At 47.7% G+C, this 27951-nt stretch overlaps 1 protein-coding gene across 2 annotated transcripts in view; it reads right to left on the reverse strand.

Moving 5' to 3' along the window:
* CFAP99 (cilia and flagella associated protein 99) overlaps positions 1-27951 on the reverse strand; it is a 109896-nt gene that overhangs the window by 26455 nt on the left and 55490 nt on the right. For both annotated transcript variants that reach the window (XM_029062119.2, XM_029062120.2), the window contains 4 exons: positions 15230-15307; positions 11971-12066; positions 9333-9421; positions 4348-4552 (listed from right to left, as the gene is read on the reverse strand). In XM_029062119.2, the coding sequence (XP_028917952.1) occupies positions 4348-4552; positions 9333-9421; positions 11971-12066; positions 15230-15307 (468 nt within the window). The remainder of the gene's footprint in view (positions 1-4347; positions 4553-9332; positions 9422-11970; positions 12067-15229; positions 15308-27951) is intronic.

Below are 27951 nucleotides of genomic sequence, written 5' to 3' on the forward strand. Positions count from 1 at the left end.
CCACTGAACCTCAATGTCAACTGTCTTGCCACCAAACCGTGGCCCACGTCCTGCCTCTGACCTGGCACACCCTCCCTCCTCTAATCTGACAATTACTCTCTCCCACTTCAAAGCCTTTCTGAAGGCCCACCTCCCCCAAGAGGACTTCCCAGACTTGCCCCCCATTTTTCTCATCTCCCACTCCCTTCTGCATCACTCTGACTTGCTCTCTTTGTTTTTCCACCCTCCCAGGCCCAAAGCGCTTATGTACATCTCTGTAGTGTGGCTCAGTGGAAAGAGCCCGGGCTTGGGAGTCTGAGGTCATGGGTTCGAATTCCAGCTTCGCCACTTGTCAGCTGTGTGACTGTGGGCAAGTCACTTCACTTCTCTGTGCCTCAGTTACCTCAGCTGGAAAATGGGGATGAACACTGTGAGCCTCATGTGGGACAATCTGATTACCCTGGATCTACCCCAGCGCTTAGAACAGTGCTCTGCACATAATAAGTGCTTAACAAATACCAACATTATTATTATTATTAATTTATTTGTATTCATGTCTGTCTCCCCGCTCTAGCTTGTTGTGGGCAGGGAATGTGTCTGTTTATTGTTGTGTGATATTTTTCCAAGTGCTTAATATAGTGTTCTTCACACCATAAGCACTCAATAAATAAATACTATTGAATGAATAAATATGACTGATTGAATGAATGACTGAATGACAGGGATTGGGTCCAACCAAATTAACTTGTACCTACCCCAGCGCTTAGAACAGCGCTTAGCACATTTCCTGGCACACAGTAAGCACTTAACATAGCTTGACATAGTGGATAGAGCACAGGCCTGGGAGTCAGAAGGTCATAGGTTTCAATCCTGACTCTATCACTTGTCTGCTGTGTGACCTTGGGCAAGTCGCTTCACTTCCTTGTGCCTCAGTGACCTCATCTGTAAAATGGGGATTGAGACGGTGAGCCCCACGTGGGTCAAGGGATTGTGTTCGACTCTATTTGCTTGAATCCGCCCCAGTGCTAAGTACAGAGCCTGGCACCTAGTAAATTCTTAACAAATACCATAATTATCATTAACAAATACCACAATTATTAATTATTATTTAGAAAAGCCATTGCCCAATGCTGTTGTTGATGAGGCATGGAAACATGGACCTCTTTCTTTCCAACGGAAGGACATTTTCGGATGTCTGAACTCCAGACTGTGAGCTTGTTGTGGGCGGAGATGGTCACTGTTTATTATTGTATTGTACTTTCCCAAGCGCTTCGTACAGTTTCTATACACAGTAAGCGCTTAATAAATACAACTGAATGATTGAATGAATGAACAAAGTGGGGTTTTTTTAAGTAAGGCCATCAGCCAGTGGCCATTCCGCTGTCCCGGCTCTGCCACAATTATGACGGGCAGATCCAGAAAAAGTGTGAAGAAATGCCCTGGCATTATTGGAATTCTAAACTCCCCTGCCCTCATTATGAAACAGCATGGTGTAGGGGATAAATCCGACAGACAATTATTCTCCCCCGCTTATCTCTTCGTGGTGGAGATAAGAGTTATGTTCCGGCCCTCGGGTTAATTCCATAAATAACATTTTCCACTGAGGGAGGGGATTTTGGCAGTTGGGGAAGCTCTGACTAAATGGACAGATAGGTTGTTCCTTGTCTGGGGCTGTTCCTGGGGGGAAGCGGCTTGGCTTAGCGTTTAAAGCACGGGCCTGGGAAGAGGAGGTTCTAATCCCCGTTCTGCCACTTTCCAACAGTATTTCATTCAATCATATTTATAGAGCGCTTACAACTCCTCCAGGGGCCTTCCCTAAGCACCCCCTTTCCTCTTCTTCCACTCCCCCTGCAACGCCCTGACTCGCTCGCTTTGCTCTTGCCCGCTCCCAGCCCCACAGCACTTATGTACATATCTAGCATTTATTTCTTTACATTAATAAAAATAAAAATAAATCGTGGTACTTATAAAGCGTTTCCTATGTGCAAAGCATTGTTCTAAGTGCTGGGGGATAAAAGGTGATCAGGCTGTCCCATGTGGGGCTCACAGTTTTCACCCCCATTTTACAGATGAGGTCACTGAGGCACCGAGAAGTGAAGTGACTTGCCCACAGCCACACAGCTGACAAGGGGGAGAGCTGGAATGTCTGTTTCCCCGCCCTCTGTAAACTCCTCGTGGCCAGGAAATGTATCTTATTGTTGCACTGTACTGTCCCAAATGCTTAGTACAGTGTTCTGCACACAGTAAGCGCTCAATAAATATGACTGAATAAAGGAACTTCACTCAGTGGAAAGAGCCCGGGCTTGGGAGTCAGAAGTCACAGGTTCTAATCCCAGCTCCGCCGCTTGCCAGCTATGTGACTTTAGGCAAGTCATTTCACTTCTCTGTGCCTCAGTTCCCTCATCTGTAAAATGGGGATTAAGACTGTGAGCCCCACGTGGGACATGGATTGCGTCCAACCTGATTAGTTTGTATTGTTGGTATTTGTTAAGCGCTTACTATGTGCAGAGCACTGTTCTAAGCACTGGGGTAGATACAGGGTCATCAGGTTGCCCCACAAGAGGCTCACATTTAATCCCCATTTTACAGATGAGGCACAGAGAAGTGAAGTGACTTGCCCACAGTCACACAGCTGACAAGTGGCAGAGTCAGGATTCGAGCCCATGACCTCTGACTCCCAAACCCAGGCTCTTTCCACTGAGCCACGCTGCTTCTCAATCTACCTACAATCTACAACCTCAATCTACAATCAATTGTATCTACCCCAATGCTCAGTTCAGTGCCTGGCACGTACTAAGCACTTAACAAATATCATTTTTTTAAAAACCCTCCTTCAAGCTTTCCAATCATACAGAGCGAATGACAGGTGTCTTTGTTCCCTTGTCCTTCTCCATAGATAATAATGTTGGTATTTGTTAAGTGCTTACTATGTGCAGAGCACTGTTCTAAGCGCTGGGGTAGACACAGGGGAATCAGGTTGTCCCACGTGGGGCTCACAGTCTTCATCCCTATTTTACAGATGAGGGAACTGAGGCCCAGAGAAGTGAAGTGACTCGCCCACAGTCACACAGCTAAGTGGCGGAGCCGGAATTCGAACCCATGACCTCTGACTCCAAAGCCCGGGCTCTTTCCACTGAGACACGCTGCTTCTCTAAGCTGTTCTGCTGCTTCTTTTGCTGTTCATCTTCTCATAGATGAACTCCACCAGACATAAGGGCATTTCCCTGGGCCGCACAGAGACCAACGGGTGAGCAGTAGGAAAGCTACCCTTGACTGCAGGGGCAACCTGATACCCGATGACCGTTCATTCATTCATTCAATAGTATTTATTGAGCGCTTACTATGTGCAGAGCACCATACTAAGCGCTTGGAATGGACAAATCGGTAACAGATAGAGACAGTCCCTGCCCTCTCACGGGCTTACGGTCTAATCGGGGGAGACGGACAGACAAGACCGTGATTCCCGGCCACTTGACGGAGCTACTACGGTGGCACTGAGGGCCCGGAAGCTACCCTGCAGGGTACAACCGATCTTCCAGCCTCCAAACTCCCCTCTCCTGACTTAACACAGCCATGCCGAGTGGGCCGGCTGAGGAGAAGGAGTGACAGCAGGAGACCCATATGGCTGCTGTTTGGAGAACTGAGATCGGGAACCTGAAGGCCCGGAGGGCAGAGGAACCATTTGAGCACAAAGATTCAGAGCTCGCTGCGTCCCAGCCCAACACTGGTTGCCCGTGGCCGAGGTGACACCGGCCGGGTGCATATCTGTAATTTAATTTCTGTAAATTCTATTAACATCTGTCTCCGCCTTCCCATTTAGACTGTGAGCCCGTCATTAGGCAGGGATTGTCTCTATCTGTTGCCGAATTGTACATTCCAAGCGCTTAGTACAGTGCTCTGCACATAGTAAGCACTCAATAAATACTATTGAATGAATGAATAATAATAATAATAATGGTATTTACTAAGTGTTTACTATGTGCCAAGCATTCTGCACCCCTTAGTTCTCTGTGATATAGGAAGATACAAGGTAGATAGATACAAGGTACTCAGGTTGTCCAACGTGAGGCTCACAGACTTAATCCCCATTTAACAGATGGGGGAACTGAGGCCCAGGGAAGTGAAGTGACTTGCCCAAAGTCACACAGCTGACAGGTGGCAGAGCCGGGATCAGAACCCGTGACCTCTGACTCCCAAGCCCAGGCTCTTTCTACTAAGCCATACTGCTTCTCTAGACTGTGAGCTTATTGTGGGCAGGGAATGTGTCTGTTTATTGCGCTTAGCACAGTGTTCTGCAAGCAGCGAGCTCTCAATAAATACGATTAAATGAATAAATGAAGGGATGAACCCAGCAGGAATCTCCATCACCTCCTCCTTCTTTCGGTCAGCCTTCTTCTTGTTCTCCTGGATTTGGTTTTGATGGGCTAAGATGGCCTCTTCGTAGCTGAGCTTCCCTCGCAGTTTCCGGTACTCGTGCTCAGCCAGCTCCTGCTCTAAATCCTTCTCCCGCATCTGCTTTTGCCACTCTAGGAATTCAGAGAAGTCGCCACTACCTTGGGCCAGTTCATTGACCCTAGAAAAAGAGACAGTACGGAGGCACACGAAGTCACAGACAGCTTTGGGAAGCAGCTTAGCCTAGCGGAAAAGAACATAATTGCTTAACAATTACCATTAAAGAGCAAACAAATGCACAAAAAGAACAGGCATTAAATCCCCATTTTGCAGATGAGGGAACTGAGGACCGGAGCAGTGAAGAGACTGTCCAAGATCACACATAACAGGTAAGTGGTGGAGTCAAAATTAGAAACCAGCGCCCCCGACTCTGAGGCCCATACTTTTCCCACTAGGCCACCATGTTTCCCTAACAGATGAAGATATTAAGGCAAGAGAAGTTAAGTGGTCACACAGGAGGTGATGGAGAGGAATTAGAACTCAGGGCTCCAGACTTCCGGTCCTGAGCTCGTCCTACTAGGCCACGCTCTAAAGGATCAAGAAAGTATAATTTGTAGGTGTTCTGGCCCCAAATGAGTTTGGCAGCGCTCAAGAAATACGACTGAATGAATGAATGAATGAATTAGCCATAGATGTAATCACTGACGTGGCCCATTTTCTCGACCCAGACATGTGGAAATGTGGAAACACATAGCTCCTCACTACAAATACCCGTAGTGATCTTTCCTGGAGGACATCTGATTTTCCATCCCCACTACAGTCCTTATGTAAGGCTCAACGATCCTACATGAACCCGGAAAGGCGTTTGGATTCGAAAATCCAACACCGCTTTCCATAGTCTTATGAAGATTGTCGATTAAAATTCCATGCATTTTATTTTCCTTTCAGAAGTCAAAATGAACGGAGCAAATGATATAACGGTACTCAAGAAGACAGATTATTTGGCATTTATAATCCGCATTATAATATGATGAGGAGAGTCATCAATGCTTGGAATATAGTAAGCTCTTAACAAATATCATCATTATTATCTATAGAAAGCTAGTATAAGAGTGGTCTGGTGGAAATGGTATGGGATGGGGAGTTGGGAGATGGAGGTTTTAATCCCAGCTCTGTCACTGGCCATCTCTGTGACCTATAATAATAATAATAATAATAATTGTGGTATTTGTTAAGTGCTTAATATGCTTAATATGCTTAAGTGCTTAATATGTCCTGCCACTTGTCGGCTGTGTGACTGTGGGCAAGTCACTTAACTTCTCGGTGCCTCAGTTCCCTCATCTGTAAAATGGGGATTAAGACTGTGAGCCCCACGTGGGACAACCTGATTCCCCTGTGTCTACCCCAGCGCTTAGAACAGTGCTCGGCACCTAGTAAGCGCTTAACAAATACCAACATTATTAATATGTGCCAAGCTCTTTTCTAAACACTAGGGAAGATATATGATGATCAGGTCAGACACATCTCTGTCCCACAGAGAATGGGTAGGAAAACAGGTATGAATCCCCATTCTACAGATGAGGTAGCTAGGCACAGAGAAGTTAAGTGACTCACCCAAGGTTACACAGCAGGCATGTGGTGAAGTCGGGATTAGAACCCAGGTCCTCTCACTCCCAGGCCGGTGCTTTTTCCACTAAGTCAAGCTGCTCCTTAACCTCTCTGGGCATCAGTTTCATCCTCTGTAAATTGGGGATAAACTACCTATTCTCCCACCCCTTTAGACTGTGAGCCCCAAGTGGGACTGGGCTTGGGTCTCACCTTTTCTCTTGGATCAATCTCAGTGCTCAGCACAGTATTTGTTACCTAGAAAGTGTTTAATTAAAGCCACCACTATTGGGGAATTCCATAAGGCATCACACTTACGGAGAGCTAGATGGAAATTGTAACTAATAAAAATAATAATGGAGGCATTTGTTAAGTGCTTACTATGTGATAAGCACCGACCAAGCGCTGGGGTAGATACAAGGTAATCAGGTTGTCCCACATGGGGCTCACAGTCTTAATCCCTATTTTACAGATGAGGGAACTGAGGCTCAGAGAAGTTAAGTGACCTGCCCAAGGTCGCACAGCAGACAAGTGGCAGAGCCGGGATTAGAACCCACAACCTCTCGACTCCCAAGCCCATGCTCTTTCCACTGAGCCTCGCCGCTTCTCAATTATTATCCAAGAAGGTCTGTTCTTTCAATCAATCATATTTATTGAGTGCTTACTATCTGCAGAGCACTGTACTAAGCGCTGGGGAGACTACAATACAAAAGAATTAGCAGACACGTTTCCTGCCCATAATGAGCTTACAGTCTAGAGGGGGAGATAGCCCTAAATATGAATAAATAAGTCATTTGAACCATATAATTATGGATATTTACAGAAGTTCTGTGGGGTTAAGGGTGGGGCAAATATCAAGTGTCCACAGGTCACAGATTGAAGTATGCAGACGATGCAGAAGGGAGAGCGAGATGGGAGAAAGAGGGCTTAATCAGGGACGGCTTCTTGGAGGAGCTGTGATTATTTCAGTGTGATTCTGAAGTCCACCTGAATGTTATCCACCTACATAATAATAATGTTGGTATTTGTTAAGCGCTTACTATGTGCAGAGCACTGTTCTAAGCGCTGGGGGAGATACAGGGTGATCAGGTTGTCCCACGTGGGGCTCACAGTTTTAATCCCCATTTTACAGAGGAGGGAACTGAGGCACAGAGAAGTTAAGTGACTCGCCCACAGTCACACAGCTGGCAAGTGGCAGGACAGGGATCATGGATGCATCTACTGAACGCTTATGCAGAGCGAGACTCCGGTCTAGGCGCTTCACATCTGGTCCCTGGCCTCCAGGAGCTCGCAATGCAGCATGGAAAGAGCAGAGGCCTGGGAGTCAGAAGTCCTGGGTTTTAATCCCCAGCTCTGCCACTGACCTGCTGTGAGACTCTGGATGAGTCATTTTACTTCTTGGTGCCGCTGTTTCCTCATCTGCAGGAGGACCCAATTTTCTTCTATCTACCCCATTGCTTAGTACATGGTCTGGCACATGGCAAGCACTTGACAAATACACAATTATTGTTCCTCTGGGCTATAAACTCCTTGTGAGCAGGGAATATGTCTACTAACTCTATCATATTGAATTCTCCCAAGCGATTAGTATAGTGCTCTGCACACAGTAAGTATATGGTCCTGGAAGCCAAAAGGACCTGGGTTCTAATCCTAGCTCTGCTCCTGGTCTGCTGTGGGATCTTGGGCAAGACAATTAACTTTTCTGTGCCTCAGTTCCCTCAACTGGAAAATGTGGATTAAGACTGTGAGCCCCATGTGAGAAAGGGACTGTGTACCACCTGATGAGCTTGTATCTACTCTAGCACTTAGTACAGTACCAGGCACATAGTAAGCACTTTGATGATGATGGTGGTGGCATTTGTTAAGCGCTTACTATGTGCCCGGCACTGTTCTAAGTGCTGGGGTAGATAAAAGTAATCAGGTTGTCCCACGTGGGGCTCACACTCAATTCCCCTTTTTCAGATGAGGTAACTGAGGCACAGAGAAGTGAAGTGACTTGCCCAAAGTCACACAGCTGACAAGTGACAGAGCTGGGATTAGAACCCATAACTGCTGACTCCCAAGCCCCTGCTCATTCCAATGAGACATGCTGCTTCTCTTCTTCACTTTATAAATACCATTAAAAAATAAAATAAATAAATCTGTTTGTTCACTTGAATGTACTTCCCATGTGTTTCAAAGGTTGCTCACTTATTATTTATCATTATTATTATTATTATGGTGTTTGTTAAGTGCTTACTATGTGCTAGCGCTGGGGTGGATCCCAGCAAATCAGGTTGGACACAGTCCCCGTCCCATATGGGGCTCATAGTCTCAATCCCCATTTTACAGATGAGGGAACTGAGGCCCAGAGAAGTGAAGTGACTTGCCCAAGGTCACACAGCAGACAAGTGGCGAAGCCGGGATTAGGATCCATGACCTTCTGACTCCCGGGCCCGGGCTCTATCCACCTCGCCATGCTGCTGCTCTTCACTTTAGGAGGAAGGATCCAGCGTGGCTCAGTGGATAAAGCCTGGGCCTGGGAGTCAGAAGGACCTGGGTTCTAATTCCAACTCCGCCACACGTCTGCTGTGTGACTTGGGGAAAGTCACCTAACTTCCCTGGGCTTCAGTTATCTCATCTGTAAATTGGGGAGTAGAGTGTGAGCCCCATGTGGGACAGGGACTGTGTCCAACCTGATTAACTTAGATCTATCTCAGCGCTTAGAACAGTGCTTGGCACATACTAAGCACTTAATAAGTACCGTAATTATTACCTCTTTGGCTGTTCCAAGAAAGCAAGTGAAGCTGCATTTCTGAAGAAAAATAAGGTCCCTTAGAGCTACCCAACGTTGAGTTTTTTAGGGCATGAAGTCATGTTTCTATAGTGCCTGGCACATAGCGCTTAACAGATGCCATTATTATTATTACTGGAAGCTCTAGACTGTCAGCTGGTTGTGGTCAGGGAATCGATCTACCAACTCTGTCATACTATACTCTCTCCCAAGCGTTTAGTACAGTGCTCAGCACACAGGAAGTACCATTAGAGAAGTAGCGTGGCTTAGAGGAAAGAGCATGGGCTTGGGAGTCAGAGGTCATGGGTTCTAATCCCGGCTCCACCACTTGTCTGCTGTGTGACCTTGGGCAAGTCACTTAACTTCTCTGTGCCTCAGTTATCTTATCTGTAAAACTGGGGATTCAAAAATGTGAGCCCCATGTGGGACAATCTGAATACCCTGTTTCTACCCCAGTGCTTAGAACAGTGCTCTGCACATAGTAAGCGCTTAACAAATACCATAATTATTATTATTATTATTATTGAGCGATTGATAGGTCGAGGCCTCTGGGGGTGAAAGGGACTTGATTTCCGGGCCTCACCTCCTCAGCTCTTCCTGGGCCTTCCGCTGGTAGAGGGCTCCCTCCCTCAGGATGGAGGCTGCGTTCAGTCTGATGGGCGGGATGTCCGGCTGTGGGGAGAGAAACGGAAGGATCGCTTTTAATCCTGCAGCCTTCCCCACTGCTCCAGAAAAATTCCCTCGGAACAAGTCCCTCCTCTAGCCCGGAACGCCCTCCCCCTTCATATGTGACAGACAATGACTCTCCCCACCTACAAAGCCTTATTGAAGGCCCATCTCCTTCAAGAGGCCTTCCCAAACAAGGCCCTTATTTCCTCTTCTCCCCTACCTTCTGTGTTGCTCTTGCGCTTGGATTTGCTCCCTTTAATAAATAAATAAATGTTGGCATTTGTTAAGCGCTTACTATGTGCAGAGCACTGCTCTAAGCACTGGGGTAGATACAGGGTAATCATGTTGTCCCACGCGAGGCTCACAGTTAATCCCCATTTTACAGATGAGGGAACTGAGGCACAGAGAAGTGAAGTGACTTGCCCGCAGTCACACAGCTGACAAGGGCAGAGCTGGGATTCGAACCCATGACCTCTGACTCCCAAGCCCGGGCTCGTTCCACTGAGCCACGCTGCCTCTCTGCTTTATTCCTCCTTCCCTCAGCCCCACAGCACTTGTGTCCATATCCATCATTTATTTATTTCTATTAATGTCTGTCTCCCCCTCTTGACTGTAGGTTCGTTGTGGGCAGGGTACATGTCTACCAAATCGGTTATATTGATCGATTGATTGATAAGTCAACCCACTCAGACAGTTCTGTCTCAGTTTCTCCTGAAAAGGAGAATGACCTCTACTTGCCATGGTCATTTAAGACACCAGCCAAGAGCCCTCTTGGTGGATCATTCATTCATTCAATTGTATTTATTGAGTGTTTACTGGGTTCAAAGCACTGTACTAAGCGCTTGGGAGAGGACAATATAACAATAAAATGGACACATTCCCTGCCCACAGCGAGCTTACAGACTAGAGGGGGAGACGGACATTAATAGAAATAAATTACAGCTATGTATGTAAGTGCTGTGGGGTTGGGAGAGGAGATGAATTAACGGAGCAAGTATGGGTGATGCAGAAGGGATTGGGAGAAAAGAAAGGAGAGCTTAGTCAGGGAAGGCCTCCTGGAGGAGGTGAGCCTTCAAAAAGCCTTTGATTAAAGTTTCAATTTGAAACCAAGTCAAACCCCTGGGCAAAATTTGACACATAGATTTTTCTCTCTCTGCAAATCTTCCCTCTAGCTTGTACGCTCACTGTGCCTACCATCTCTGTTACATTGTACTCTCCCAAGTGCTCAGTACAGTGCTTGTGCACATAGTAAATGCTCAATAAATGCCATCGATTGATTGACTGATACATCTTAATATGCAGAGGGAAACCCAGGCTTCTAAATGAAATCATTTGGTAACCATAAAACTGCCGCTGGACTGTTTGCCTAGGGAAAGAGCAGAGGCCTGGGAGTTAGAGGACCTGAGTTCGGGCACAGTGGAAAGAGCCTGGGCTTGGGAGTCAGAATAATAATGTTGGTATTTGTTAAGTGCTTACTATGTGCCGAGCACTGTTCTAAGCGCTGGGGTAGACATAGGAGAATCAGGTTGCCCCACATGGGGCTCACAGTCTTAATCCCCATTTTACAGATGAGGTAACTGAGGCCCAGAGAAGTTAAGTGACTTGCCCACAGTCACACAGCTGACAAGTGGCCGAGCCGGGATTCAAACTCATGACCTCTGACTTCAAAGCCCGTGCTCTTTCCACTGAGCCACGCTGCTTCTATGGGTCTAATAGAACCCATAGCCATGGGTTCTAATCCTGGCTCCACTAGTTATCAGCTGAGTGAATTTGGGCATGTTACTTCGCTTCCTGTGTCTCAGTTCCCTCATCTGGAAAATGGGGATGAAGACTGTAAGCCCCACATGGGACAACCTGATTACCTTGTATCTCCCCCAGTGCTTAGAACAGTGCTTGACACATAGTAAGCGCTCAACAAATACCATCATCATCATGATTATTATTATTAATCCCATCTCTGCCACTTGTCTGTTGTGTGACTTTGGGCAAACCACTTAATTTCTTTGTGCCTTAGTTTCCTCAACTGTAAAGCAGAGGTCAAAAATCCCAGTTCTGCCACTTGTCTGCAGATTAAGCACTTAACAAATACCATCATTATGATAATAATAATAATGATGATGATGATGGCATAAGTGCTTACTGTATGTCAGGTGCTGTACTAAGCGCTGAGGTGGATACAAGCAAATCAGGTTGGACACACTTCAAGTTGGGCTCACCATCTCAATCTCCATTTTACCAACGAGGTAACTGAGGCACAGAGAAGTGAAGAAGTGAAGAAGAGGTCACACAGCAGACAACTGGCACTGCTGGGATTAGAACCCATGACCTCTGACTCCCAGGCTCTATCCACTATATCATTTCCCAGGAGGTTGAATGGGCTCCTTCTGCCCCTTCCCTTTTCCAGGTCCAGTGGCTGCCTGTTGGCCAGCTAGAAAAGTTGGAGCGCACACCCCGATTGCCCCGTCCAGATTGGGACTCTCCGAGAGGTCTCTGCTAAAGGCTCAATCACTACTGAGGCACAGCAGCCCCCATTTCTTCGTTTCGCCACTGACCTTCTGAACAGATTCTTCTGGTGCCTTCCTTGTGGGGAAAACCTGTTTGGACGCCTTTCTTTTCTTTTCCATGACAGAGGTTTTAGTCCCCAATAACTGCAGAGGAGAGAATGACACATGAGCTCACAGACGTGTCCCTCGATTGGCATTTCGAACCCAGGAGTTGCCTTAGCACGATTTTCACGACGGAGACAGAACGCCGGGAAATATTCATTCATTCATTCAATAGTATTTATTGAGCGCTTACTATGTGCAGAGCACTGTACTAAGCGCTTGGGATGAACAAGTCGGCAACAGATAGAGAGTGTCCCTGCCGTTTGACGGGCTTACGGTCTAATCGGGGGAGACGGACAGACGAGAACAATGGCACTAAACAGCGTCAAGGGGAAGAACATCTCGTAAAAACAATGGCAACTAAATAGAATCGAGGCGATGTACAATTCATTAACAAAATGAATAGGGTAACGAAAATATATACAGTTGAGCGGACGAGTACAGTGCTGTGGGGATGGGAAGGGAGAGGTGGAGGAGCAGAGGGAAAAGGGGAAAATGAGGCTTTAGCTGCGGAGAGGTAAAGGGGGGATGGCAGAGGGAGTAGAGGGGGAAGAGGAGCTCAGTCTGGGAACGCCTCTTGGAGGAGGTGATTTTTAAGTAGGGTTTTGAAGAGAGAAAGAGAATCGGTTTGGCGGAGGTGAGGAGGGAGGGCGTTCCAGGACCGCGGGAGGACGTGACCCAGGGGTCGACGGCGGGATAGGCGAGACCGAGGGACGGTGAGGAGGTGGGCGGCAGAGGAGCGGAGCGTGCGGGGTGGGCGGTAGAAAGAGAGAAGGGAGGAGAGGTAGGAAGGGGCAAGGTGATGGAGAGCCTTGAAGCCTAGAGTGAGGAGTTTTTGTTTATCCATCTGGTTCATCGCATCAATTGGGCCCCATGGGAGGAGGCTGCTTCCTTCTTGGAGGATGGAACAGGAAGTATGAGGCTATCAGCCCAAACAGACCCACCTAACTACCGTAGTCTCCCAAGCACTTAGCAGAGTGCTCTGCACACAGTAAGCGTTCAATAAATAAGATTGATCGATTGATGAATTAACTAACGTTGGCAAGGCAGTGGAGGTTAGGCAAGCATCTAAAGGGACCTCTGTGAAGCGGTTCAGTGATTCAGAATCTCTTCCTTCAAAGCAGCCAGCTGTTGCCCCTCCCTGAATTCACCGGTGCCGGGTTGTCGTCAAGAAACGTGGACATCAACCGACTCTCTTCAGATGTCAGAGATTACCGCGGGATGTGTGGAGAGTCGTCTCATCAAAATGGGAGCGCCCATCTGCTGGACGACTGAGGGAGCGGGAAGATTTTCTGGGCAATGGGCCGGAAAGGGAGGAAGCATAGGTGGGCTCGGGAAAGGTGATGATGATGGTATTTGTTAAGCGCTTACTATGTGCCGAGCACTGTTCGAAGCATTGGGGGGATACAAGGTAATCAAGTTGTCCCACGTGGGGCTCACAGTCTTAATCCCCATTTTACAGATGAGGGAACTGAGGTCCAGAGAAGTTAAGTGACTTGCCCAAAGTCACACAGCTGACAAGTGGTGGAGCCAGGATTAGAACCCATGACCTCTGACTCCCAAGCTGGTGCTCTTTCCATTGAGCCATGCTGCTTCTCAAAGCAGAGAAAGGGAGCTGGAGAGGAGTGGGGAGCAGGGAAAGAGACGGTGAAGAGTTTGGGCTAACCAGGCCGGCCTCGAATGCTGGGTTGGGATTCTGAAAAACTGGCCCAGTCAATCAATCATAATAATAATAATAATTATGTTTCTTCTTAAGTGTTTACTATGTGCCAAGCACCGTTCTAAGCCCTGGGGTAGATACAACCTAATCAGGTTGGACACAGTCCCGGCCCCACGATGGGCTCGCTCTCTTAATCGCCATTTTTCATAGATGAAGTAACTGAGGCACAGAGACAAAGCAGACAAAGGGTGGAGCCAGGATTGGAACCCATCACCTTCTGAGTCCCAGGCCCGTGCTCTATCCACTAGGCCATGCTGCTTCTCATGGCTTATTCATTCATTCATTCATTCATTCATTCAATAGTATTTATCGAGCACTTCCTAAGTGCTTGGAATGTACAATTCGGCAACATATAGATAGATACAATTCGGCTTATTGAGCACTTACCATGTGCAGGGCACTGTAATAATAATAATGATAATAATTAATCATGGTATTTGTTAAGTGCTTACTATGTGCATGGCACTATACTAAATGCTGGATGGATACAAGCAAATCAAGTTGGACACAGTCCCTGTACCATGTGGGGCTCACAGTCTCAATCCTTATGTTACAGATGAGGTAACTGAGGCCCAGAGAAGTGAAGTGACTTGCCTAAGACACTAAGACAAGTTATGGAACCGGAATTAGAAACCAGGCCCTTGCTCTAACTGCTACGCCAGGCACTGTATTAAGCGCTTGGCAGACTATAACACTACAGACAGTAGAAACAATAAACAGCTAAACAATATAACAGACACATTCCCTGCCCACCACAAGCTTACAGTCTAGAGGGGGAGAGTGATATTAAGTTGCCCAAGCAACTTTGGATTCAATGCTTTGGGCAGGGCCGACTCCTCCTGCTTCACTGAGCCTTACAATTCTTTCCCACGACTCAGTAGGAGGTTGCTCTCTGTTCCCACTCCCAAGAGAACGTCTGAGGCCTCTACGCCCCTGTCATCCTGCCAATTTCCATCCTCATCACATCCAGGGCAGGATCAACCAGCTCTCGTCGATGGCGGATGCACAGATGCCCGCGATGCCATGTGCCTAACCCCATGTTCGTGGCGCGAAGCACTGACGGGCCCTGCCATTTTGCGGAAGTCTGCTGGAGGCCACCCGGGTGTTTCTCTTTGGGGACTCCCTTCCCCGCCCCTCTGCTTCAGAAACGCTGCATTCCCCTGCCGGTCCCCGGCGCTTGCGTCTGGGCCGTAGCAGGGGGAGGCTGGGGCTGGAAATCAAAACGGCAACCACAGAGGCATCCTGTGACGTGTCAGAACCGGCCAGAGGGAAGACTGGTGGGAAAACGATCACCTGCCCCTTAGGCCACGTCTGAAACAGGTGAAACGGTGATCCAAACTCCAGCCTCCCATGTAACGCTTCTGGGGATGGAGGACAGAGAGAATCCACTGCCGGGGACTTTATCCTTCTTCCCCTGAACCTCATCGGTGAAACAACACCATTTTCCCCCAGAAACTATGGCGGCCATTGATTGGCATTACTCACTGTTATCGATCCATCCCCGACTTCAGGTTTTGGGCTGGTATTCTGGAACTGCTCGATGTTTGCCCTGAGGAGTCGTTCCTGAAATGAAAATAAGAACACAGAGAGTGGTGATCGAGCAGTTTGAAACAGCCTAAGCACTTTGAAAAAAAAAAACTAGAAACAAATCATTCTAGAAATCCCAGTTAAGAAGCTGGAACAGAGGTTATTGACTTTGTGGGGGCTCCTCGATTATCCCAGCCATGGCAAAGACTTTCATTCAGTCAGTCGTATTTATTGAGTGCTTACTGTGTGCAGAGCACTGTACTAAGCGCTTGGGAGAGTACAATAGAACAATAAACAGACACATTCCCTGCCCTCCACAAGCTTACAGTCTAGAGGAGAGACAGACATTAACTGAAATAAATAAATGACAGATATGTACATAAGTATTGTGGGACTGGGAGGAGGGATGAATAAAGGGAGCAAGTCGGGATGATGCAGAAGGGAGAGGGGGAAGAGGAAAGGGGGGCTTAATAATAATAATGTTGGTATTTGTTAAGCTCTTACTATGTGCAGAGCACTGTTCTAAGCGCTGGGGGAGATACAGGGTCATCAGGTTGTCCCACGTGAGGCTCACAGTTAATCGCCATTTTACAGATGAGGTAACTGAGGCACAGAGAAGCGAAGTGACTTGCCCACAGTCACACAGCTGACAAGTGGCAGTGTCGGGAGTCGAACCCATGACCTCTGACTCCAAAGCCCCGGCTCTTTCCACTAAGCCACGCTGCTTCTCTGGCTTAGTCAGGGAAGGCCTCTCAGAGGAGATGTGCTTTCATTAAGGCTTAAGAGGAGGAGAGAGTGAGCATCTGTTGGATTTGAGGAGAGGGGGCGTCCCAGGCCGGAGGCAGGACGTAGGTGAGGGGTCAGCAGTCACATAGACGAGATGGAGGAACGGTGAGAAGGTGAGCCCCAGAGGAGAGAATCAGGATCTCTCTGCTCCCTCAGACCGAATGGAACACAGCTAATTTCTCTCAGTGTTCCCGCAGATTCCAAATGCTCTTTCACCAGTGGGGAGGACAGGATGGGTAGGGGGAGGGTTGCTTTTTTAATCCATTGCCTCACTTTCTTTCATTTCTCTCTGCAAGTTCTGGAAAATGGGCATGCACTTGAGCCAAAAAACAAACAGGCTATTCAAAGCAGCCTGGAAATTTCCATTTCACAGTATGGTCAGTGGCCGAGGGGTGGGGGTTGGGGGGGCGGGGAGGTGGAGGGGGGACCACGACACAAAGGGGTCATTCATAGTACTAGTATTTGTTAATCGCTTACTATGTGTCACGCACTGTTCTAAGCTCAAAGGTAGATACAAGTTAATCAGGGACACAATTCCTGCCCATCGCGAGGCTCACAGTCTAAGGAGGATGGAGAACAGGAATTCATTCATCTAGTCAACTGTATTTATTGAGCACTTACTGTGTGCAGAGCACTGTACTAAGCTCTCATCCCCTTACCCCTTCCTACCTCACCTCCCTTCTGTCCTTCTCCATCCCAGCCCACACGCTCCGTTCCTCTGCCGCCGCTCACCTCCTCACTGGGCCTCCTTCACGTTTATCCCACCGTCGACCCCTGGCCTAGGTCCTACCTCTGGCCTGGAACGCCCTCCCTCCTCACCTCCGCCAAACTAACTCTCTTCCCCTCTTCAAAGCCCTATTGAGAGTTCACCTCCTCCAGGAGGCCTTCCCACACTGAGCCCTCCCTTTCCCTCCACCCCTCCTCCCCTCCCCACAGCACTTGTGTATATATGTGCATATTTATTATTCTACTTATTTTATTAATAATGTGTATATATCTATGGTTCTATTTATCTATTCTGAGGATAGTGATGCCTATTTGTTTTGTTTTGTTGTCTGTGTCCCCCTTCTAGATTGTGAGCCCATTGTTGGGTAGGGATTGTCTCTATCTGTTGCTGAATTGTACTTCCCAAGTGCTTAGTGCAGTGCTCTGCACACAGTAAGCTCTCAATAAATACGATTGAATCGAATGAATGAATGAATGCTTGGAAAGTTCAATTCAGGAATAGAGACAATCCCTGCCCACAATGGGTTTACAGTCTAGAGGGGAGGAGACAGACATCAAGCAAGCAAACAGGCATTAATATAAACTAATAGAATTATAGATATATACATAGCTAAACAAGTAAAAAGGCATCGATATAAATAAATGGAATTATAGATATATACATATATACATAAGTGCTGTGGGGCAAGGTGGGGGGAACAGCAAAGGGAGCAAGTCGAGGGGACGTGGAAGGGAGAGGGAGCTGAGGAAAAGGGGGACTTAGTTTGGGAAGGCCGCTTGGAGGAGTTGAGCCTTCAGTAGGGCTTTGAAGAGGGGAAGAGAGCTAGTTTGGCAGATGTGAGGAGGGAGGGCGTTCCAGGCCAGAGGTAGGACGTGGGCCAGGGGTCGACAGTGTGACAGGTGAGAACGAGGCACAGTGAGAAGATTAGCGGCACCAGAGGAGCGGAGTGTGTGGCCTGGAATGTAGATGGAGAGAAGGGAAGTGAGGTATGAAGGGGCAAGGGGGTGGAGACCTTTGAAGCCAATAATCCCCATTTTACAGTTGAGGAAAATGAGGCACAGGGGAGTGAAGAGACTCGCCCAGGGTTACACAGCAGGGAAGTGGCAAAACTGGGATAAGAACTCAGATCATCTGATTCCCTGGCCCAGGCTCTTTCCACGAGGCCATACTGCTTCCCATCCATAAACAAAACAGGTGGCTTTTTAGGCCTTTTCTGGCCACGGCATTGGCTGTCCTTCTCCTGACAATGAAAGGAACCTCCTCTTCCTTGGGCCTGACTGGAAGGGCCTCCAGATTAGGCCAACAGCTATTTCTTGTCCTTCACCATTGCAGGGAATAATAGTGATAATAATAATTGTATTTGTTAAATGCTTGTTGCGTGTCAAGCATTCTTCTAAACCCTGGGATAGATCCAAGCCAATCAGGTTGGACACAGTCCCTGTCCCATATGGGACTCCTAGCCTTAATCCCCATTTTACAGATGAGATAACTGAGACACAGAGAAGTGAAGTGACTTACCCAAGGTTATACAGCAGACAAGTGGTAGTGCCAGGATTAAAACCCAGGTCCTTGGGGATCCTAGGCCTGTGCTCTATCCATTAGACCATGAGGGAAGTGCAGCTTCTGACCGGATACCCACTCTAGCTTGAAGACACTTAGTCTAGGACACCGGCGAGCACAGTGGAGCACATTCCATTATCTGCTCGGATATTTCACCCCTGTACTAAGGCCTGCGGGGTGGACATGCGATATTCAGGCCGGACACAATCCCTGTTCATCATGGGCTGTCTAAGTAGGAGGAAAAACAGGGACTGAATTCCCATTTTTCAGAGGAGGAAACCGAGGCCTTTTGACTTGCCCAAGGTCATTCAGCGGGTGAGTGGTGGAGCTGGGATCAGAACCCAAGTCCTCTGACTTCCAGCTCCATCCTTCTCCCACTAGTCCATGCTGCTTTTCATGAGATTGTAGGCACCTGTGTGACCGGGTTCTTTTGGACATATACCAGATGCTCAATAAACCACATTGTTATTACAATAACTACTACTAAAAAAACAGGTAAATTCTGGGATCCCTTCAGAAGATGTCCAGAAAGAATGTCAGATCAAATTGTTGATGCAAACTGCATTCAAAAGTCCCATAAAAGTTCAATCGAAAGGCAGTCTAAACGTCAGGGTTCTTCTGGGTAAACTCAAAAAACTGAGTCTATCTTTATCTGCAGAGTATAGACAAGATTTTTACCTACTTATAAAAGTAGCTTTGACAGTGAATTATATAACAGTACCATTGTTGATGAAACAAAGAGATATTTGTGTTCTTCCATTTTGTCTATCTTGATGCTGACCCCTTTTCCACATCCTCCCTCTGACCTGGAATTCCTTCCCTTTCCATCTATGCCAGACCACCATTCTCTCCACTTTCAAAGCCTTATTAAAAATCATCTGTCCTCCTACAGGCCTTCCCTAACTAAGTCCTCCTTTCCCCAACCCCCTCTCCCTTCTGCGTCACCTATGCACTCGCCGTAGTGGATAGAGCGCGGGCCTGGGAGTCAGAAGGTCCTGGGTTCTAATCTCGGATCCGCCACTTGTCTGCTGTGTGGCCCTGGGCAAGTCACTTCACTTCTCTGGGCCTCAGTTCCCTCATCTGTAAAATGGGGATTGAGACCGTGAGCCCCGCATGGGACATGATTTGCTTGTATGCACCCCAGCGCTTAGTGCCTGGCACATAGTAAGCGCTTAACAAATAAAATAATAATTATTATCATCATTTAAGCACTTGACATTCATTCCACCCTCAGCCCCACAGCACTATCTCACCTCCCTACTCTCCTACTACATCTCAGCCCACACACTTCGCTCCTCTAATGCCAATCTTCTCACTGTACCTCGATCTCATTTATCTCACCGCTGACCTCTCGCCCACATCCTGCCTCTGGCCTGGAATCCCCTCCCTCCTCATATCTGACAATGACTCTCCCCTCCTTCAAAGCCCTTACTTAAGGCCCATCTCCTCTAGGAAGCCTTCCCTGACTAAACCCTCCTTTCCTCTTCTCCCACTACCCTCTGCATTGTCCTGACTTGCTCCCTTTATTCACCCCCTCTCCCAGCCCCACAGCACTTATGTACATATCTGTAATTTATTTCTATATATTAATGTCTGTCTCCCCCTCTAGATTGTACGCTCATTGGGGGCAGGAGTTATGGCTACCGACACTTTTATATCGTACTCTCCCCCAGTGTTATATCATCAATCGATGATATTTATCGAGCACTTATTTCACACTTTATGGAAGAGTATAACAGTTGGTAGCTATGATTCCCAACCCGACTTTACATCCCTCCTTGAACTTGGACCCTGCCCCCTTTAGGACTGCCTCCTTTAAATGTGATGCTTTACCTACCCCATTCATTCATTCATTCAATCGTATTTATTGAGCACTTACTGTGTGCAAAGCACTGTACTAAGCACTTGGGAGAGCACAATTCAACAACAAACAGACACATTTCCTGCCCACAATGATCTCAATGCTGACTCCTCCCCTTAAGACATATTATTCTAGTCCACTGTAGACAGCTCTACCATCCTTCCTGTCTCCCAGAGCCGTAACCTTGGAGTTATCCTTGCGTCCTCTCTCTCATTCAATCCACATATTCAATGTCACTAAATCCTGTCAGTTCAACCTTCACAGCATCGCTAAAATCTACCCCTTCCTCTCCATACAAACTGCTACCGTGTTCATCCGTGGGGAATCCGTGAGCTACCGTGGGGAAGCAGCGTGGCTCAGTGGAAAAGAGCCTGGGCTTCGGAGTCAGAGGTCATGAGTTCGACTCCCGGTTCTGCCGCTCGTCAGCTGTGTGACTGTGGGCAGGGCACTTAACTTCTCTGTGCCTCAGTTACCTCATCTGTAAAATGGGGATTAACTGTGAGCCTCACGTGGGACAACCTGAGTACCCTGTATCTCCCCTAGCATTTAGAACAGTGCTCTGCACATAGTAAGCACTTAACAAATACCAACATTATTATTATTATTATTATTATTATTAATCCAATCGCTTATCTTATCCTGCCTTGATTACTGCATCAGCCTCCTCGCTGACCTCCTTGAATCCTCCCGTCTCTTCCCTCTCCAGTCCACACTTCACTCTGCTGTTGGATCATTTTTCTACGGAAACGTTTAGTCCTTGTTTCCCCACCCCTCAAGGACTTCCAGGGTTTGCCCATCCACCTCTGTATCAAACAGAAACTTCTTTCCAGTGGCTTTAAAACACTCCATCACCTTGCTCTCTCCTACCTCACCTCACTGCTCTCCAGCCACAATGCAGCCAGTACACTTTGTTCCTCTAATGCCAACCTCCTCACCGTGCCTCCATCTTGTCTATCTCACCTTCCACCTCCCACCCACATCCTGCCTCTGGCCTGGCACTTCCCTCTTCGTATCCTACAGACGATCACTCTCCCCGCCTTCAGAGCCTTATTGAAGGCACATCTCCTTCAAGAGGCCTTCCCTGACCAAATCTTCATTTCCTCGCCTCCTACTCCCTTCTGTCACCCTTGTACTCATATCTGTTCCCTTTATTAACCCCTCTCCCAGTCCCACAGCACTTCTGTACATATCCATAATTCATTTCTTTCTATTAATGTCTGTTTCCCCTCTAGACTGTAAGCTCATGAGGGCAGGGAAAGTGTCTACCAACGCTGTTATATTGTACTCTCCCAAGTGTTAATGCAGTGCTCTGGATACCTTAAACTTTCAATAAATACATTTGGTTGACTTATAGTCCTGGGCTCTTTCCACTAGGCTGTAGTAATACTCTGTGGTCTAAGAAAGAGTAAACGTCTTCTCAATTCATTTCTTGCCACTGGGACAAACTAGTTTGAAAAAGAAGCCGCGTGGCCTAGTAGATAATAATAAGAATAATAACAATGATAATTATGGTATTGGTTCAGTGCTTACTATGTGCCAGGCACTGTTCTAAGAGCTGAGGTACATACAGGTTAGTCGGATTGGACACGGTCTCTGTCCCACATAGGGTGCACGGTTTTAATCCCCATTTTACAGCTAGGGGAACTGAGGCCTGGAGAAGTGAAGTGATTTAACCAAGGTCACACAGCAGACAATAATACTTAGCAACTGTGGTATTTGTTACCTGCCTACTATGTGCCAAGCACAGACAAGTGGCAGAGCAGGATTAAAACCCATGAGCTTCTGACTCCCAGGCCCGTGGTCTATCTGCTACACCATGCTGCTTCCGACTCCCAGAGCACGGACCTGGGCTCTAATTCCGGTCCTACCACGTATCTGCCATGTGACCTTGGATAAGTCACTTCACTTCTTTGGGCTTCAGTTACCTCATCTGTAAAGTGGGGATTAAGAGTGTGAGCCCCATGTGTGAAACAGACTGTGTCCAAACTGATTAACTTGTATCTACCCCAGCGCTTAGAACAGTGCTTGGTACATAGTAAGCGCTTAACAAGTACCATAATTATTAAATATTATTAGTATTATTAATAAAACCTGGGAGCTCTTGGCAAAAATTTCTCTGTGAGGGGGTCCTCCTATGTCCTCCCCAAACCTGGATTTTAAAACTGGCACAAACACTGTCCCCAACTGGCTCCGCTCTGCTGACAATTCCCCCATCCCTTCCCTTGACGACGGGCCTGCCAGCCGCACCCGGAATTTTAATTTAGAGCTGTCGCTGCTCAGGCTGGTGTACGAGATGGTTCCTTTGGCCAGGGACACGGTGCCTTTCTTTCTTTTTTCACAGAACGTTCTGTTTGTGGATCCTCAGTTGGCTTGGGTTCTTCACGCTAGTACATCTGCAAGATTTTGCTCATCTCTGGGCTAGAGATCGCCATTCCTTATCACACGACAGGTTTCTGGCTTATTACGGAATCTTCCTGGCAAAGTTGTGAACCCAGATTGCTCCAGTGAAAGAACCAAATCTCTAATCTGCCAACCAATCAAATCAATCCATAGCATTTCCGAAGTTCTGACAGTTCTATCTTCATGACGTCTCTAAAATCTGCCCTTGACTCTCCATTCAAACTACTACGCTGCTGATCAAAGCATTTATCCTATCCCACCTTGACTGCTGTCTCAGCCTCCGCGCTAACCTCCGTGCCTCTTGCCTCTCTCCTCTCCAGTCCATACCTCATTCTGCTTCCTGGATCGTTTTTCTAAAAAAAGTTCAGTCCCCAACACTCCACTCCTCAACATCCTCCAGTGGTTTCCCATCCACCTCGGCATCAAACAGAAACTCTTTACCGTCAGCTTTAAAGCACTCAATCAACTTTTCTCCTTCTACCGCACTTTTTTGATCTCTCATTTCACTCCCCTAATACCAACCTACTCACTGGGCCTCAACTTTGTCTATCTTACCACCAACCCCTCCTCCAAATCCTCCCTCTGGCCCGGAACTCCTTCCCCCTTCATGTCAATCAATCAACTGATGGTATTTATTGAGCACTTTGTGCTTAGTACAGTGGTCTGCACACAATAAATACAATTGAATGAATGAATGAATGAATGAATGAATAAATGAAAGCATTTGGGAGAAAACAACAGAATTAGCAAAGACATTCCCTGACTACAATGACCTTAAAGCAGCATGGCTTAGTGGAAAGAGCTTGGGCTTGGGAGTCAGAGGACGTGGGTTCTAATCCCAGCTCCGCCACCTGTCTGCAGTGTGACCTTGGGGAAGCCGCTTAACTTCTCTCTGTCTCAGTTACCTCATCTGTAAAATGGGGATTAAGACTGTGAGCCCCAGCGTGGCTCACTGGAAAGAGCACGGGCTTTGGAGTCAGAGGTCATGGGTTCGAACCCCGGCTCTGCCACTTGTCAGCTGGGTGACTTTGGGCAAGTCACTTAACTTCTCGGTGCCTCAGTTCCCTCATCTGTAAAATGGGGATTAAGACTGTGAGCCCCACGTGGGACAACATGATTCCCCTGTGTCTACCCCAGCGCTTCGAACAGTGCTCGGCACATAGTAAGTGCTTAACAAATACCAACATTATTATTATTATTAGAATAATGCTTGACACACAGTAAGCGCTTAAAAAATACCATCATTATTACTTATTATTAAAGTCTAGAGGGGGAGACAGACATTAAGATGAAGAAATAAGTAATTCAGATATGTAATTTAAAGATATGTATACAAGTGCTGTGGGGTTCAGGATGGGGTGAATATCAAATGACCAAAGGTCACAGATCCAAGCACACAGGCGACACAGAAGGGAGGGCGAGCTGAGGGGAGGGCGAGCTGAGGAAAAGAGGGCTTAATCGGGGAAGAGCTCTTGGGGAAGATGTGACTTTAATAATGCTTTGAAGGTGGGAGAGTAGTGGTCTATGGCCGAGTGGTTAAGGCGATGTACTAGAAATCCATTGGAGTTCCTGCGCAGGTTCGAGTCCTGCCAATTATGTGTCTTTAGAGGAACAGCATGGCCTAGTGGATAGAGCATGGATCTGGGAATCATAAGCACGTGAGTTCTTATCCTGGCTCTGCCACATAATAATGTTGGTATTTGTTAAGCGCTTACTATGTGCAGAGCACTGTTCTTAGCACTGGGGGAGATAGAGGGCAATCGGGTTGTCTCTCGTGAGGCTCACAGTCTTCATCCCCATTTTACAGATGAGGTAACTGAGGCACAGAGAAGTTAAAGTGACTTACCCACAGTCACACGGCTGACAAGTGGAAGAGCCAGGATTAGAATCCATGACCTCTGACTCCCAAGCCTGGGATCTTTCCACTGAGCCACAAGAGCACACTTGTCTGCTGTGTGACCTTGGGCAAGTCACTTAACTTCTCTGGGGGCTTCGGTTCCCTCATCTGTAAAATGGGGATTAAGACTGTGAGCCCCATATGGCACAGGGACTGTGTCCAACTTGATCAGATTCCACCCCAGTGCTTGGAACAGTGCCTGGCACATAGTAAGTGCTTAACAAATACCATAATTATTATTATCACTGTCTCCACTTTTCAAGCCCTCCTGAAACCACATCTTCTCTGTTAGCCCCCGGGGTGATGTTCTCCCTAGTGGGCAAAGCCACACGGGGAAGAAGGTCGAAAGCGGCAGGAAGCCGATTCCTTCACTGAGGGTGGTGGGGCGGGGGGGCTGCAGGGCTCCAAAGAGGAGGTGCCCTGATGGAGGGATTGGCAGCTTTATTGCCCACCCATCAAGGAGGGGTGCCACATAATACGTGGCGCAGTGGAAAGAGCATGGGCTTTGGAGTCAGGGCTCATGAGTTCGAATCCCACCTCTGCCACTTGTCAGCTGTGTGACTGTGGGCAAGTCACTTAACTTCTCTGTGCCTCAGTTCCCTCATCTGTAAAATGGGGATGAAGACTGTGAGCCCCACATGGGACAACCTGATTCCCCTGTGTCTACCCCAGCGCTTAGAACAGTGCTCTGCACATAGTAAGCGCTTAACAAATACCAACATTATTAGAGAAGCAGCGTGGCTCACTGGAAAGAGCACGGGCTTTGGAGTCAGAGGTCATGGGTTCGAACCCCGGCTCTACCACTTGTCAGCTGTGTGACTTTGGGCAAGTCACTTAACTTCTCGGTGCCTCAGTTACCTCATCTGTAAAATGGGGATTAAGACTGTGAGCCCCACGTGGGACAACCTGATTCCCCCTGTGTCTACCCCAGCGCTTAGAACAGTGCTCGGCACATAGTAAGCGCTTAACAAATACCAACATTATTATTATTATTATAATAATACCAATGGTGGTATTTGTTAAGCACTTACTATGTGCAAAGCACTGTTCTAAGCACCGGAGGGGGGGTGGATACAAGGTGATCAGATTGTCCCACGTGGGGCTCATAGTCTTCACCCCCATTTTCCAGATGATGTCACTGAGGCTCAGAGAAGTGAAGTGACTTGCCCGAAGTCACGCAGCTGACAAGCGGTGGAGCCGGGAATAGAACCCATGACCTCTGACTCCCCAGCGTGTGTTCCTTCCATTGAGTCACGCTGCTTCTCTTATGGGTCCTGGGTCACCTGGGTCCTGATCACTCTCTGACGCGCTTAGTACGGTGGTTTGCACACAGTAAGCGCTCAATAAATACAACTGAATGAATGAATGAATCGGGGACAATGTCAACCGAAGAGAATTGTGCTGACCTTGACAATCTACCCGGTTATGGATACCCTTCATCAGGTCCAGTGTTCTGCTCTTGGTCATTTTCTCCACCCGTGTCCTTCCGGGATTGGTTGGTTGGGGGAACTGGTGTCTGCTCCTCTTCATGGGCTGCCCTCTATCTCCTCGAGAGTGATTTAGTGGCAAGAGCCCAGGCTTGGGAGTCAGAGGGCCTGGGTTTTAATCCCGGCTCCGCCACTTGTCTGCTGTATAACCTTGGGCAAGTCACTTAACTTCTCTGTGCCTCAGTCACCTCACCTATAAAATGGGGATAAAAAAAATGATGGCATTTGTTAAGCACTGTTCTAAGCGCCGGGGTAGATAGGAGGTAATCAGGTTGTCCCACTTGGGGCTCACAGTCTTAATCCCCATTTTAGAGATGAGGGAACTGAGGCACAGAGAAGTGAAGTGACTTGCCCAAGGTCACATAGCAGACAAGTGGCAGAGTCGGGATTAGAACCCATGACCTCTGATTCCCAAGCCTGGGCTCTTTCTACTAAGCCACGCTGCTTCTGGGCCCTTGTGGATTCTTCTTTTCTTCTGGTGATGACCCCACAGCTCCCACCAGTTATCGCCCCATCTCCCTCCTACTATTCCTCCCCAAACTTTTTGAGTGAGTTGTTCACACCTTCACTCTTCCTATCCTCCATTTCTAATGTTGGTATTTGTTAAGCGCTTACTATGTGCAGAGCACTGTTCTAATAATAATAATAATGTTGGTATTTGTTAAGCGCTTACTATGTGCCGAGCACTGTTCTAAGCGCTGGGGTAGACATAGGGGAATCAGGTTGTCCCACGTGGGGCTCACAGTCTTAATCCCCATTTTACAGATGAGGGAACTGAGGCACGGAGAAGTTAAGTGACTTGCCCACAGTCACACAGTCGACAAGTGGCAGAGCTGGGATTCGAACTCATGAGCCCTGACTCCAAAGCCCATGCTCTTTCCACTGAGCCACGCTGCTTCTCTGTTCTAAGCACTGGGATAGATACAGAGTTCATGGGTTCGAATCCCGGCTCTGCCACTTGTCAGCTGTGTGACTGTGGGCAAGTCACTTAACTTCTCTGTGCCTCATCTGTAAAATGGGGATCAACTGTGAGTCTCACGTGGGACAACCTGATTACCCTGTATCTACCCCAGCGCTTACAACAGTGCTCTGCACATAGTAAGTGCTTAACAAATACCAACATTATTATTATTATTATACAGGGTAACCAGGTTGCCCCACGTGAGGCTCACAGTTTTAATCCCCATTTTACAGATGAGAGAACTGAGGCACAGGGAAGTGAAGTGACTTGCCCACAGTCACACAGCTGACAAGTGGCAGAGCCGGGATTCGAACCCATGACCTCTGGCTCCCAAGCCTGGGCTCTTTCCACTCAGTCATGCTGCTTCTCTCCTGATCCCCTCCAATCTGGATCCCATCCCCTTCACTTCACGGAACTGGACTCTAAATGGACACAAATGATCTCCTTCTTGTCAAATCCAATGACCTCTACTCCATCCTAATCCTCCTTGACCTCTCGGCTGCCTCTGACACTGTTGACCACTCCCTTCTCCTCGAATCATTACCTAACCTTGGCTTCACTGTCCTCTCTTGCTTCTCCTCCTTTCTCTCCGGTCGCTCATTCACAGTCTCTTTTGTAGGCTCCACCTTTAGCTCCCACCCCCTAACTATGAGCGTCCCTCAAGGTTCAGTTCTGTGTCCCCTTATGTTCTCCCCTTACATCCACTCCCTTGGAGAACTCGTTCTCTCCCATGGCTTCAACTACCAACTCTATGCAGATGATGCCCACATTTCCACATTGAGCCACATTGAAGCAGCGTGGCTCAGTGGAAAGTGCACGGGCTTGGGAATCAGAGGTCATTGGTTCGAATCCCGGCTCTGTCACTTGTCAGCTGTGTGACTGTGGGCAAGTCACTTAACTTCTCTTGTGCCTCAGTTACCTCATCTGTAAAATAGGAATGAAGACTGTGAGCCTCACGTGAGGCAACCCGATGACCCTGTATCTACCCCAGTGCTTAGAAC

Source organism: Ornithorhynchus anatinus, chromosome 4 (genome assembly GCF_004115215.2).
Source record: "Ornithorhynchus anatinus isolate Pmale09 chromosome 4, mOrnAna1.pri.v4, whole genome shotgun sequence".
Lineage (NCBI taxonomy): Eukaryota > Metazoa > Chordata > Mammalia > Monotremata > Ornithorhynchidae > Ornithorhynchus > Ornithorhynchus anatinus.